This window comes from Pristiophorus japonicus, chromosome 12, assembly GCF_044704955.1.
Source record: "Pristiophorus japonicus isolate sPriJap1 chromosome 12, sPriJap1.hap1, whole genome shotgun sequence".
NCBI lineage: Eukaryota > Metazoa > Chordata > Chondrichthyes > Pristiophoridae > Pristiophorus > Pristiophorus japonicus.
Window position 1 is genome coordinate 31,215,883 of NC_091988.1, and position 14,592 is coordinate 31,230,474.

General features: G+C 42.7%; 1 protein-coding gene across 1 annotated transcript in view; it reads right to left on the minus strand.

The window, feature by feature from the left end:
• The window catches only part of LOC139276753 (V-type proton ATPase subunit S1-like), a 46,233-nt gene that overhangs the window by 10,561 nt on the left and 21,080 nt on the right, over window positions 1–14,592 (minus strand). Inside the window, exons 5-7 of the mRNA XM_070894763.1 lie at window positions 11,430–11,470; window positions 10,213–10,295; window positions 401–642 (exon numbers count right to left, since the gene is read on the minus strand). Of these exons, the coding sequence (XP_070750864.1) occupies window positions 401–642; window positions 10,213–10,295; window positions 11,430–11,470 (366 nt within the window). The remainder of the gene's footprint in view (window positions 1–400; window positions 643–10,212; window positions 10,296–11,429; window positions 11,471–14,592) is intronic.

Here is a 14,592-nt window from a genome sequence, read left to right on the forward strand (position 1 = left end):
TTGAAACAAATAGTACAGATTTGTTTAAAATTACTTTTCCATTTTCCCCACACTTCTTTCTCTAAATTACATCTCAGTGATCTCACTGATTGCAATTAATGCTGAACTATAGACAGTTTTGTGCTATAGATATGTGCCCACTGAGAATTGAGTTAAGACTGTCTAAACTCATTTCAAAGTCAACAAAAAGAAAATATTTTTATTTCATCCACATTATTATGACCTGTATGATAATCAGATCTCACAGGTAAATAATGTTCACTGTACTACTTACTCCCCTCATAATACTTAATAAATTAGATGTTCTGAATCTATTTGCAGCAAATTTAATGTTTAAAAACATTCTTATTCTAATATAAAGTGCCCAAATGTAAAGCATTATGAGTTTATTCAGACTTACATCGTTTCATCTGCAGTACACGTTGAATCTCTGGTATTAACTTGAGCAGTGCTTCCAAATGTTCTGTTTGTCAAATCTATCTCAGGCTGGTCTCCAAACCGGAGTGTTATCTTCTTGGCTATGAAGAGAATGCAGGGTATTTCACCAGCTGTAACATTTATGGGAGGGTGCTGGTTCCAGCTTGGGACTTGCAGAAGCTGTCTACCTGTACGCATTACTTCATTGAAAGCTTGTCTGACCACCTATAAAATAAAGATATCAGAATTAAATTCAGAGTGATAAATTCATTGTTCCAACATAATAACTCAAGTCCAAAAGGATCTGCTATTGTTGCAGTAAAAACTGCATCAATACTGATAGGGATACACATACCACATACGGTTGGATACTGGAATAAGAACAATGATTTGAGAAAATATCATATTGGCCGATGACTTTACTTTGGCCTTCTCTCTATCAAAGTAAATACTATTTGAGGTATAGATATTAAATTCCCAAACTCATTTATTTCCAGAGCTAACTGATCCACCAGCATTGACAGACATTGCATGTTGCATAGAATTACGTAGAAATTACAACACAGAAACAGATTGTTCGGCGTAACCAGTCCATGTTATGTTTATTCTCCACACAAGCATGTGCCACCCCCCGCTTCTCAAGTCCTTTTATCCATAATAAGAACATAATAAGAATTATGAACAGGAGTAGGCCATCTAGCCCCTCGAGCCTGCTCCGCCATTCAAAAAGATCATGGCTGATCTGGCCGTGGACTCAGCTCCACTTACCCGCCTGCTCCCCATAACCCTTAATTCCCTTATTGGTTAAAAATCTATCTATCTGTGATTTGAATACATTCAATGAGCTAGCTTCAACTGCTTCCTTGGGCAGAGAATTCCACAGATTCACAACCCTCTGGGAGAAGAAATTTCTTCTCAACACGGTTTTAAATTGGCTCCCCCATATTTTGAGGCTGTGCCCCCTAGTTCTAGTCTCCCCAACCAGTGGAAACAACCTCTCTGCCTCTATCTTGTCTATCCCTTTCATTATTTTAAATGTTTCTATAAGATCACCCCTCATCCTTTTGAACTCCAACGAGTAAAGATACAGTCTACTCAATCTATCATCATAAGGTAACCCCCTCATCTCTGGAATCAGCCTAGTGAATCGTCTCTGTACCCTCTCCAAGGCTAGTATATCCTTCCTTAAGTAAGGTGACCAAAACTGCACGCAGTACTCCAGGTGCGGCCTCACCAATACCCTGTACAGTTGCAGCAGGACCTCCCTGCTTTTGTACTCCATCCCTCTCGCAATGAAGGCCAACATTCCATTTGCCTTCCTGATTACCTGCTGCACCTGCAAACTAACTTTTTGGGATTCATGCACAAGGACCCCCAGGTCCCTCTGCACCGCAGCATGTTGTAATTTCTCCCCATTCAAATAATATTCCCTTTACTCCCTTTTACTGTTTTTTTCCCCAAGATGGATGACCTCACATTTTCCGACATTGTATTCCAACTGCCAAACCTTAGCCCATTCGCTTAACGTACCTAAATCTCTTTGCAGCCTCTCTGTGTCCTCTACACAACCCGCTTTCCCACTAATCTTTGTGTCATCTGCAAATTTTGTTACACTCCACTCTGTCCCCTCTTCCAGGTCATCCATGTATATTGTAAACAGTTGTGGTCCCAGCACCGATCCCTGTGGCACACCACTAACCACCGATTTACAACCCGAAAAGGACCCATTTATCCCGACTCTCTGCTTTCTGTTAGCCAACCAATTCTCGATCCATGCTAATACATTTCCACTGACTCCGCGTACCTTTATCTTCTGCAGTAATCTTTTGTGTGGCACCTCATCAAATGCCTTTTGGAAATCTAAATACACCACATCCATCGGTACACCTCTATCCACCATCCCCCTTTCCTTCAACCACCTATCTTACCTGTTCTTAAATGTTGACATGGTTTCTGCTTCACTCACTAATTCTGGTAGTGTAGTCCACAGCCTCACAAAAAAGTTTCTCTTGCTCTCTGTCCTAAATCTCTTACGTTTAATCTTGTATCTATGTCCCCTCGTTCTAGACCCCCTCAACTACTGCAAATTGTCTAGGGGTGACATTGGATTTCAGTGGAAAGGAAGGAGAGCACATGGGATTAGGAATATTGCTCATCTGGAGGATAAATATAACATGAAATGTTTATTCTATGTTGAACAGAAACTTCCCAGAACAGAACCACCAACAACAACTTGTATTTAAAAAGCATAGTGAAACGTCCCAAGTCACTTCACAGGAGTATTATGAGATTAAAAAATTTGACACCAAGCAGCATAAGTAGAAATTATCGCAGGTGACCAAAAGCTTGGTTAAAGAGGTAGGTTTTAAGGAGCGTCTTGAAGGAGGAAAGAGAGGCGGAGTGGTTTAGGCAGGGAGTTCCAGAGCTTGGGGCCTAGGCAACAGTAGGCACGGCTACCAATGATTAAGTGATTATAATCAGGGATGCTCATGAGGGCAGAATTAGAGGAGTGCAGACATCTCTGGGGGGGTTGTGGGGCTGGAGGAGATTACAGAGATAGGGTGGGGCGACGCCATGGAGGGATTTGAAAATAAAGATTAGAATTTTGAAATCGAGACATTGCTTAACTGGGAGCCAATGTAGGCCAGCGAGCACAGAGGTGATGGGTGAATGGCACTTGGTGCGAGTTAGGATACGAACAGCCAAATTTTGGATCACCTCTAGTTTACGTCGGGTAGAATGTAGGGGGACAGCCAGAAATGCATTGGAATAGTCAAGTCAAGAGGTAACAAAGGCCTGGATGAGGGCTTCAGCAGCGGATGAGCTGAGGCAAGGGCGGAGACGGGTGATGTTCTGGAGGTGGAAATAGGCGGTCTTAGTTATGCTGTGTCTTAGTCATTTCAGGGTCAAATATGACACCAAGGTTGCGAACAGTCTGGTTCAGCCTCAGACAGAAGTTGAGGAGTCAGTGACTAGGGAACGGAGTTTGTGACAGGGACCGAAAACAATGGCTTCAGTCTTCCCAGTATTCATTTGGAGAAAATTTCTGCTCATTCAGAACTGAATGTCAGACAAGCAGTCTAACAATTTTGAGACCATGGAGGGATCGAGAGAAGTGATATTGAGGTAGAGCTGGGTGTCATCAGCATACATGTGGAAACTGACGCTGTGTTTTCGGATGATGTTGCCAAGGGGCAACATGTAGATGAGAAATAGGAGGGGACTAAGAATAGATACTTGGGGGACACCAGAGCTAAGGACGCGGGGGCAGGAAGAGAAGCTGTTGCAGGTGATTCTCTGGCTGTGGTTAGACAGATAAGAATGGAACCAGCTGGGTGACGGTGGAGAGGTGTTGGAGAAGGATAGAGTGGTCAACCGTGTCAAAGGCTGCAGACAAGTCAAGAAGGACGAGGAGGGATAGTTTGCCTTTGTCACAGTCACAAAGGATGTCATTTGTGACTTTGATGAGAGCCGTTTTGGTATTGTGGCAGGCGCAGATTGGAGGGATTCTGTTATGTTCAGAATAAATTCACAAGACTATATCGCAAGCTCAAACTATTGTGACCTTGGTCTCTTTATTCAGATTCCAGAGTGAGGAAGCAGCATGGTGAATCACCTTTTATACCTGCTTGCCCCAGGGTGAACAGGTGACCCTTAGGTCTCCCACAGGTGTGCCCCCTAGTAGCAAGTCTGACATTTGGGTAAGGTCGACATACATACATAACAGATTCAAACATGGAATTGTGGAAAAGTTGGGCACGGATTTGGGAGGCAACAACACGTTCAAGGACTTTGGAGAGGAAAGGGAGGTTGGAGATGGGACTGTAGTTTGCAAGGACAGAGGGGTCAAGGGTTGTTTTTTTGAGGAGAGGTGTGTTGGCAGCCAGATTGAGGAAGAAGGGGACAGTACCTGAGGAGAGCGGACCGTTAACAATATCAGTTAATATGGGAGCCAGAAAAGGAGGTTGGGTGGTCAGCAGTTAGCTGGGAATAGGGTCAAGGGAACAGGAAGTGGGTCTCATGAACAGGATGAGCTCGGCAAGGTCGTGAGGGGAGATCGGATAGAAAGATGTGAGGTCAGGGCTAGGGTAGGGGGGATCCTTAGAGGATGGGCTAGGGGAAGGAATGGAAGAGGCAGAAGTGGCCGAAGGGATGGTCTTATCTTAGAGACAAAGAAGTGCATGAGCTCCTCACACTTATTGTCGGAGGTGAGGGTGGAGACTGGGGAGAGGGGTTTAAAAAGACAGTTAGCAGTGGAGATTAGAAGGCGGGGTTTATCTTTACAATTCTGAAATCGTGAGCGGTTTTGGCAGACGAGAGCACGACCCGATAGAGCTTTATGTGGTCCAGACAGATCTGGTGGTGAATGACTAAACCAGTTGTTCGACATATCCATTCAAGTCTGCAACCCTTGGACTTAAGGGAGCAAAGATCAGGGCTATACCATGGGGAATGGCCAGGGTGAGAGAGAGTAATTGTTTTAACAGGGACTGGGGCATCAAAGGTGGTGATGAGGGTGTGCGTGAGAAAGGAAAGATGGATTACGAAAGTAAACTTGCGCAAAACATAAAAACAGATAGTAAAAGCTTTTACCGATATATAAAACGGAAAAGAGTGACTAAAGTAAATGTTGGTCCCTTAGAAGATGAGAAGGGGGATTTAATAATGGGAAATGTGGAAATGGCTGAGAACTTAAACAATTATTTTGCTTCGGTCTTCACAGTGGAAGACACAAAAACCATGCCAAAAATTGCTGGTCACGGGAATGTGGGAAGGGAGGACCTTGAGACAATCACTATCACTAGGGGGGGGTAGTGCTGGACAGGCTAATGGGACTCAAGGTAGACAAGTCCCCTGGTCCTGATGAAATGCATCCCAGGGTATTAAAAGAGATGGCGGAAATTATAGCAGATGCATTCGTTATAATCTACCAAAATTCTCTGGACACTGGGGAGGTACTAGCAGATTGGAAAGCAGCTAATGTAACGCCTCTGTTTAAAAAAGGGGGCAGACAAAAGGCAGGTAACAATAGGCTGGTTAGTTTAACATCTGTAGTGGGGAAAATGCTTGAAGCTATCATTAAGGAAGAAATAGCGGGACATCTAGATCGGAATAGTGCAATCAAGCAGACGCAACATGGATTCATGAAGGGGAAATCATGTTTAACTAATTTACTGGAATGCTTTGAAGATATAACGAGCATGGTGGATAGAGGTGTACCGATGGATGTGGTGTATTTAGATTTCCAAAAGGCATTCGATAAGGTGCCACACAAAAGGTTACTGCAGAAGATAAAGGTACGCGGAGTCAGAGGAAATGTATTAGCATGGATCGAGAATTGGCTGGCTAACAGAAAGCAGAGAGTCGGGATGAATGGGTCCTTTTCGGGTTGGAAATCGGTGGTTCGTGGTGTGCCACAGGGATCGGTGCTGGGACCACAACTGTTTACAATATACATAGATGACCTGGAAGAGGGGACAGAGTGGAGTGTAACAAAATTTGCGGATGATACAAAGATTAGTGGGAAAGCGGGTTGTATAGAGGACACAGAGAGGCTGCAAAGAGATTTAGGTACGTTAAGCGAATGGGCTAAGGTTTGGCAGTTGGAATACAATGTCGGAAAATGTGAGGTCATCCACCTTGGGAAAAAAAAACAGTAAAAGGGAATATTATTTGAATAGGGAGAAATTACAACATGCTGCGGTGCAGAGGGACCTGGGGGTCCTTGTGCATGAATCCCAAAAAGTTAGTTTGCAGGTGCAGCAGGTAATCAGGAAGGCGAATGGAATGTTGGCCTTCATTGCGAGAGGGATGGAGTACAAAAGCAGGGAGGTCCTACTGCAACTGTAGAGGGTATTGGTGAGGCCGCACCTGGAGTACTGCGTGCAGTTTTTGTCACCTTACTTAAGGAAGGATATACTAGCTTTGGAGAGGGTACAGAGATGATTCACTAGGCTGATTCCAGAGATGAGGGGGTTACCTTATGATGATAGATTGAGTAGACTGGGTCTTTACTCGTTGGAGTTCAGAAGGATGAGGGGTGATCTAATAGAAACATTTAAAATAATGAAAGGGATAGACAGGATAGAGGCAGAGAGATTGTTTCCACTGGTCGGGGAGACTAGAACTAGGGGGCACAGCCTCAAAATACAGGGGAGCCAATTTAAAACCGAGTTGCGAAGGAATTTCTTCTCCCAGAGGGTTGTGAATCTGTAGAATTCTCATGCCCAAGGAAGCAGTTGAGGCTAGCTCATTGAATGTATTCAAATCACAGATAGATAGATTTTTAACCAATAAGGGAATTATGTGGAGCGGGCGGGTAAGTGGAGCTGAGTCCACGGCCAGATCAGCCATGATCTTGTTGAATGGCGGAGCAGGCTTGAGGGGCTAGATGGCCTACTCCTGTTCCTAATTCTTATGTTCTTATTGTTCTTATCAGTAGCTGCAGAAATGTCATGGTGAATGGAGGGCCAAAGGCTGGGCAGTTGGGAGGTCATAAGTGCAGTTGTAAGAGAGTCGGGAGAGGTTTTTCATGGGGTGGTTGGGGGTGGCACAGGAGGTAAGGTTGTTGGGGGCGGGGGGGTGTGGGGGGGAGGGGGTAGAAAGGGGATGTGGCTGGAGAACGATACAAGGAAGTGGTCAGAGATGGCCTTATCTGCGATTGACACGATGGGAGTAGCGATGCCACGAGAGATGGCAAGGTCTAGAGGCTGGCCGTGAATATGTGTTGGGGAGTTTACATTGAGGAAGAGATTAAGGGAGGATAGGAGGCTAGTGAACTCCGAGGAGAGAGCATGAAGAATTGAGATGGAGGTTGAAATCAACAAGGATGAGAAGTCGTTTGGTGCAGAGGCAGAGGAAGGAAAGTAGTGAAGACACCATGTGGACACCTGTAACCATCTCCAGCCACTCTTCCCTTAGCTCCTACTCCTTAGTTCCACCCTTTTAACCAGTTTTATATATATTTTGCTACCAATTTTCCCCCAGTTCCATACCCCTTAATTTTCTCTAATATCTTACATGCTACCTCATTAAAGGTTTTCTGAAAGTCCATGTACACCACATCCACAACTTTTCCACCATTCTGCATCACTGTAATCACCTCAAAGAAGTTTTATCAGGTTTATCAAGCACAATCTTCCTTTCTGAAATCTGTGTTGGCTGCTTCTAATTATGTTTTCTTCATCTAGATAGTTAGTAATTTTATCTTTAATTATCTTTAAAATTTCTCCAGCACAGATATTAAATCAACCAGCCTGGAATATTACATCAGTTCATGTTATATTTCTAATATAGTATAAACACAAATTTCATTCAATTGTGAGTAGAAAGACCAACTTTTAATAAAATGTATGGTACATTAGTTAAACATTTCTCTGTAAAAGTAATCTGTTACATTTGCAGTAATAATAGAGGAAATCTAATTTGTTTTTTTTGACTTGCATTTTATATACATGTCCTTAATGTCCCAAAGTGTTTTATTTTTAGATTACTTTGTAAGTAAATGCATCATCTACAAACAACAAACAAGACAAGTGATCAAATAAATTGCTATTGGTGGTGTTCGTTGAAAAGAATGTTGACCAGAACACCAGGCCATGGGATATTTTATGTCACCTAAACAAGCAGACATGTCTTAGGAAAGGAAATTAATTCTAGTATGTACATTTTAGGATTCTAACATTCTATCACTTTAGATTTGAGCATGTAATGTATTATCACATGATTTGGGATGAGCATGTTCTTTTTGCTCTGGCCTAATAAAGATTGCATGTGGACGAGCAACTCATCGTGTCTCTGTCTTTCATTTGTTCTACCGACATATATTACATTTTGGCAATGAGGATGTGATCCCAAAGCCATTTTTAAGGATCATGAAAGGACACAGTGTTCAACCTTGGAGTGGACAAATTTAAGGTGAATTTGTGACACCTAACTGAATTTTTGAAATATTTTACTGTTAATGTTGATGCAGAATTGGCTGTGCTTTGTATGTATGTGTGCATGTAAACACAGCAACAGCGGCATTGATTCTCACAGGTACACAGGTAGTGCGCTGAGTCACTGTTCGACGGGATCGGGACAATCATGGCTGCACCTACGGGATTCATCGGAAGGCTCAGCATGTATGACCGAGCTCGCAAACCATTCAGTTCCTACACTGAATGGATGGAGATGTTTTTAGGGCCAATAACATTATTGAGACAGAAGGTGTAGATGAGAATGTTCAAGCTCAAAGAAAAGTAATTCGTGAATGGAAAAAAGCTATTTTTCTAACAGAGATCGGGCCAGATGTCTACGGAACATTGACAAACCGACTTGCGCTGGGAAAGCGAAAGATGCGTTGTTTGAAGACATTGTCGAGAAACTTGAGGACCATTTCGATCCAAAGCCATTAGAAATAGCAGAGAGCTATAAGTTTAGTACCAGAAACCAAAAACAAAGTGAAACCAGCAGTGAGTACATTGTAGCTCTTAAGAACCTGTCTTTGCATTGGAGCTTTGGCACATTTTTGGATCTGCATTGCTAGATAAGTTTGTGTGTGGACTGGTGGATGAGCACACACAGTCCAAGTTACTGAAAACTCCAAACCTAACGTTTGACAGTATGAAAAATTGCCCTATCTATGGAGTTGGCATCTAAGAATGCTAGGGAGCTCTGTCCAACTCAAGCAGCAGCTGAGGTCTATAGTCATAAAGCCACCTCCGAACCTAAAGCTGTGAAACTGAGTCAAAAGCATATCGGTGAGAGGAGTTCAGTGAATTGTTATCGCTGCAATGGAAATCACTCACCACAGTCCTGCCAATACAGAAATGCAAAGTCTTTTTACTGCTTGAAGCAAGGCCATATTTCAACAGCTTGCAGAGCTAGATCTAAAGCAGGAAGTAAGAACCATTCTAGTGGCAATGCAAAGCAATGACAATAAAAGGGAGGAGTTCACAATATTGAAGTGAGCACACCTGGTGTTGAAGAACTAGGCATCTCCAGTATTTATGCCACTTGCAGCAATGCTAGCAGTCATGAGAAAGACTTCTGTACAAAACTTGTGATCAACGAGCAATATATTAATAAGTGTATCGACATATATTCCAGAGCACCTGTGAGAAGTTTTAAATCTTCAAATCTGTATGGATTTTGCACTATATTTTAGACTTTTTAAATTTCCTATTTTCAAAAAAAGTTTGCAAATCGCCACAATACACAACATTCTCAGGCTTGCAAGCTGGCTACTGGCCAATCAGAATTGACTTGTTCTTGGATTTTTTTCCCTTTGTGCAAAAATGTCCTATGAACTGTGTTAGTTCTGACTTGGAAATGACTAGGGAGCTCATTTTAGTCCGTTTTAACATGTGGATTTGGATTTAGCCAATGGACACGCACCTTTCAGTTTGTTGATGTATTTTCTTTTTGCTGAGGGCGAGACTTGCTTTTTTTTTCGTTTTTTTTTTCTCTTCTTGGTGACTCTGAATTGACCAAAAGTTGAATGGCTAACCTGCTCTCAGGCATCTGCCAGAGCCACTCTGCAGCCAATCACGAGGAGCTGTGGAGAAACAGGCCAGAAAATCGATTTCCCCCCCTCCGCCTCTCTCCTTACAAGGAAGTGCCTGGGTGCTCTCATTTCAGCATGGCTCTGAAAGTTGCACGGCTAAATGAGTAAACTCAGGATGTGGAGTGTTGTGGGCATGAACAAATACCACAACTCTCCATGGCACAGCAAAATGTTGACTAGTACACAATGGTGAATAACCAGTAGGACAATGAAAAGAAGTATGCAGTGGCTTTAATATTTTATACCTGGGAACTTCGGCTGGCTGTGAAAATTCCTGTGTAAGGGACACCGTTTGCTTTTAAGGCATCGATGACCAGTTTAATGACATCTGTTTAAAAATAAAGAAAGTATTCTTTAGTAAATTCTGTCAAAAAGGCAAAATATACTTTTGCTCTTTTTAATATAATGACCTCTTTATCACAACAAGACTGTGTTTCATTCGTATTGATGTGGGCAACTGCTTTTACAATATACAACTCTTTTTCCCTAGCTTGAGATACAAAACGGGTAAAGATCAGTTGGTCTCCATCGCGCCTGTCCTATACTGTCATGGAGTAACTGGTGCATCAACCCCTCCCTCACTGCAAGTACCAAGGGAACCAAATGCTTATCTGCATTAGTAATTGTTTAGTTAACGCAATCAGTGTTTATCTAAAGAATCATATGATTATCGTTTTTATTTGCAGAGGATCTGATCTAATTCCAAATGAAGATGTGGTATATGGTCATGTATGAAATCTGTTGCTGCAATTGTACATGCAAATGGGATCACTCTCCCAATAATCCCGCAAGCTTATCCAATGAGGAACTGAGCATTACAGACCAGGAAGGTCATAGGTCTAATTCCCAGCCTGTGCTCAGTTAGCTACGTCAGCCTGGTAAATAACAGGGATGTTGAAATTGGGCTTAGTGCCCTTTGACACTAAAGAGAGGAAAATCTATCAGCATTCTCACCAGACCCCAGTTGAAAATGTGAATGCCAAATAAGGACAGCAGACAGCTATACCCCCACCACCACCATCCCAGGGTAATAGACCAGCAACACTCACTGTCATGGCACCAAAGCAACCCCATCAACATTGAAACCACCCCGTTGAGGAGTTGACGCCTTCAGGAAAGGTAGGAAAAATTAGGCAGAGAAAATAAATTCATGGCTTTTTGAGCAAGCTGTCCGATATTCTATATGGTTGCATTTTAAACATTTTTGAAATACCAGTTCCACAGACTGCTTTCTCTTCTGTTGTCTGGGAACATTTTGTAGTGTTTGGTTTTGCCACAGAACTCAGCTGATTCTATTTCAAATAGAAACAAATACCTGCAATTGTATCTACTTTTTAGATACTTTATAGATCACTCCAAACCAGGTTGCAGTATTTCTTATTAAAGTAGAATTTTTTGTCTAAAATTTTGAAATTCTACAATCTTAGCAGATTAAAACGTGTGAAACAACCTGAATGCTTACCATCATCAGCTCGGATTTCGGTGTCTGGTGTCACTATAGGTCTGTGAAAGGAGAATGGCAAGCTTAGTTTGAGTACACAGCATCTGTGTCTCCTTAACCCTTACTATCCGGTATTTGGTTGTATGATAATTCAACCCATGAAAACAAATTAAGTATAAGTTAGATTTGTGTGACAATATGCCCTGTCATTGGACAATGTGAAAACTTGACCTGTTACGATCAGTCATACGTGACTAATTCATCCTGTGCCTATTGATCCTGTGAGGGATATTTCCGGTTTCTATACCATGTGAAAACTCACCCTTGTCTCTATTGATCATATGTGAGAGTGGTCTAGTGGAGAAATAGACCTCAATTTTAACTTAACCTGCCTAGCAATAACGGACGGGTTAGAGTCACATGGCTGTTTTATATCCAACCCAATTTTATGCTCCATCGACTGCCAGGCGGATTACGTTAAAATCCAGGTCAAATTTTTAGTTCCTGTGATTGGACCACATTTTTTTCTTTGTTCTTTATTTGCAACTTTCCTTTATTGGCTCTCTTTTTCTATTACCTTTCGAATACTTTAAAAAAAATTAATTCTTTTTCTTCCTCATGTAAAATATATTTTTCTACAGTCCTTCTTGGGTCTCAGTCCTTTGGAGTTGAATTGGGTCCAAGATTCAGAGTAACGGGCAGTGACTAGTGGGGTACCACAGTGCTTGGGCCCCAGCTATTCACAATATATATAAATGATTTGGATGAGGGAACCAAATGTAACATTTCTAAGTTTGCTGACGACACAAAACTAGATAGGATTGTGAGTTGTGAGGAGGATGCAAAGACGTTGCAAGGCGATTTAGATAGGTTGAGTGAGTGGGCAAATACATGGCAGATGCAGTATAACATGGATAAATGTGAAGTTATCCATTTTGGTAGGAAAAACATAAAGACAAAGTATTATTTAAATGGTGATAGCTTGGGAAGTGTCGGTGTACAGAGGGACCTGGGTGTCCTTGTACACCAGTCATTGAAAGCAAACATGCAGGTGCAGCAAGCAGTTAGGAAGACAAATGGTATGTTGGCCTTCATTGCAAGAGAATTTGAGTACAGGAGCAAGGATGTCTTATTACAGTTATACAGGGCCTTGGTGAGACCACACCTGGAGTATTGTGTGCAGTTTTGGTCTCCTTACCTAAGAAAGGATATACTTGCCATAGAGGGAGTGCAGCGAAGGTTCACCAGACTGATTCCTGGGATGGCAGGACTGTCAGATGAGGAGAGATTGGGTCAACTAGGCCTGTATTCACTAGAGTTTAGAAGAATGAGAGGAGATCTCATTGAAACGTGTAAAATTCTGACGGAGTTGGATAGACTGGATGCGGGGAGGATGTTTCCCCTGGCTGGGAGGTCTAGAACAAGGGTTCACAATCTCAGGATACGGGTAGGAAATTTAGGACTGAGATGAGGGGAAATTTCTTCACTCAGGGTGGTGAACCTGTGGAATTCTCTACCACAGAAGGCTGTGGAGGCCAAGTCACTGAATATATTTAAGGAGAGAGATAGATTTCAAGACACAAAAGGTATCAAGGGTTATGCGGAGAAAGTGTGAATATGATGTTGAGATGGAGGTTCAGCCATGATCATATTAAATGGAAGTGCAGGCGCGAAGGGCCGAATGGCCTACTGCTGCTCCTATTTTCTATGTTTCTATGTAAGATGCACCAAGCCATAGCAGGGATTGGGAGAAGAGACAAATTGATTATCCTGAAAATGTGAAATACTGTGCATTTTTACAAGTTATCTACGAAATAACAAACAACAACAACTTGCATCTATATAGCACCTTTAATTTCGTAAAACATTCCAAGATGCTTCACAGGAGCATTATCAAACAAAATTTGACACCGAGTCATGTAAGGAGATATTAGGACAGGTGACCAAAAGCTTAAGGAGCAGCTGAAAAGAGGAAAGAGGGGGGGAATTCCAGAGCTGAGGGCCGAGGCAGGTTTTAAGGAGCATCTTAAAGGACGGAAGAGGTAGAGAGGTGGAGAGGGTTAGCAAAGAAATTCCAGAGCCTAGGGCCCAGGCAGCTGAAGGCCTACAGCTGCCAATGGCGGAACGATTAAAATCGGGGATATGCAAGAGGCCAGAATTGTATGACCGCAGAGATCTCTCAGGGTTGTAGGGCTGGAGGAGATTACAGAGAAAAGGATGGGTAAGAACATGGAGGGATTTGAAAACAAAGATGAGAATTTTAAAATCAAGGCATTGCCAGACCGGCAGTCAACATAGTCAGCAAGCACAGGGGTGATGGGTGAATGGAACTTGGTGCAAGTTGGGATACGGCAGCAAAATTTTGGAGGAGTTCAAGTTTATGGAGGATGGAAAATGGGAGGCCGGCCAGGAGAACATTGGAATAGTCAAGTCTAGAGGTAACCAAGGCTTGGGTGAGGGTTTCAGCAGCAGATGAGCTCAGGTATAGGCAGAGACAGGCAATGTTATGGAGATGGAAGTAGTTGGTCTTGTGGATAAGTGGTTAGAAGCTTATCTCAAGGTCAAATAAGACATTACTGTTGCGAACAGTCTGGTTCAGTCTCAGACAAGTGACTCGGGAGAGGGATGGAGTCGGTGGCTAGGAATGGCTTCAGTCTTCCCAATATTTAGTTGGGGGAAATTTCAGCACATCCAGGATTGGATGTCAGATAAGCAACATGACAAATCAGAGACAGCGGAGGGCAGCGTTCCCTCTAAGCTGCGTGGCCGTGCAGCTCTCCGCTGGTCCCGCACAGCCCGGGATCGGCTTTTTCACTGGCCTGGAAATTGAGATCGGAGGCTTGTTGCCCATGTACGTCTCCGAACCGAAAGAAAACTACAAACTTACCTGGTGTCTCTGGAGCTCCAGTCTGTTCCGGTCCTGAGCCTGCAGGCGTACGCCTGCATAAAGGCCCACGGATCCCAGGGGTGCATGCAGTTTCCAAGTGTTCCTGGGATCCCGTGGGCCCGGCTAACCAATCAAAAAGGAGGAATTCCTGTGATGCTTCTGGTGATTTTATTTACGTACGGAATCCCCATAAGCATAATAAAAATCACCTAATAAATAAAATTTCACACTACATAAATAAAAATAAATGATCACAGGTTCAAAATTAATTAAAATACCCTTTAATTAAACATTTAA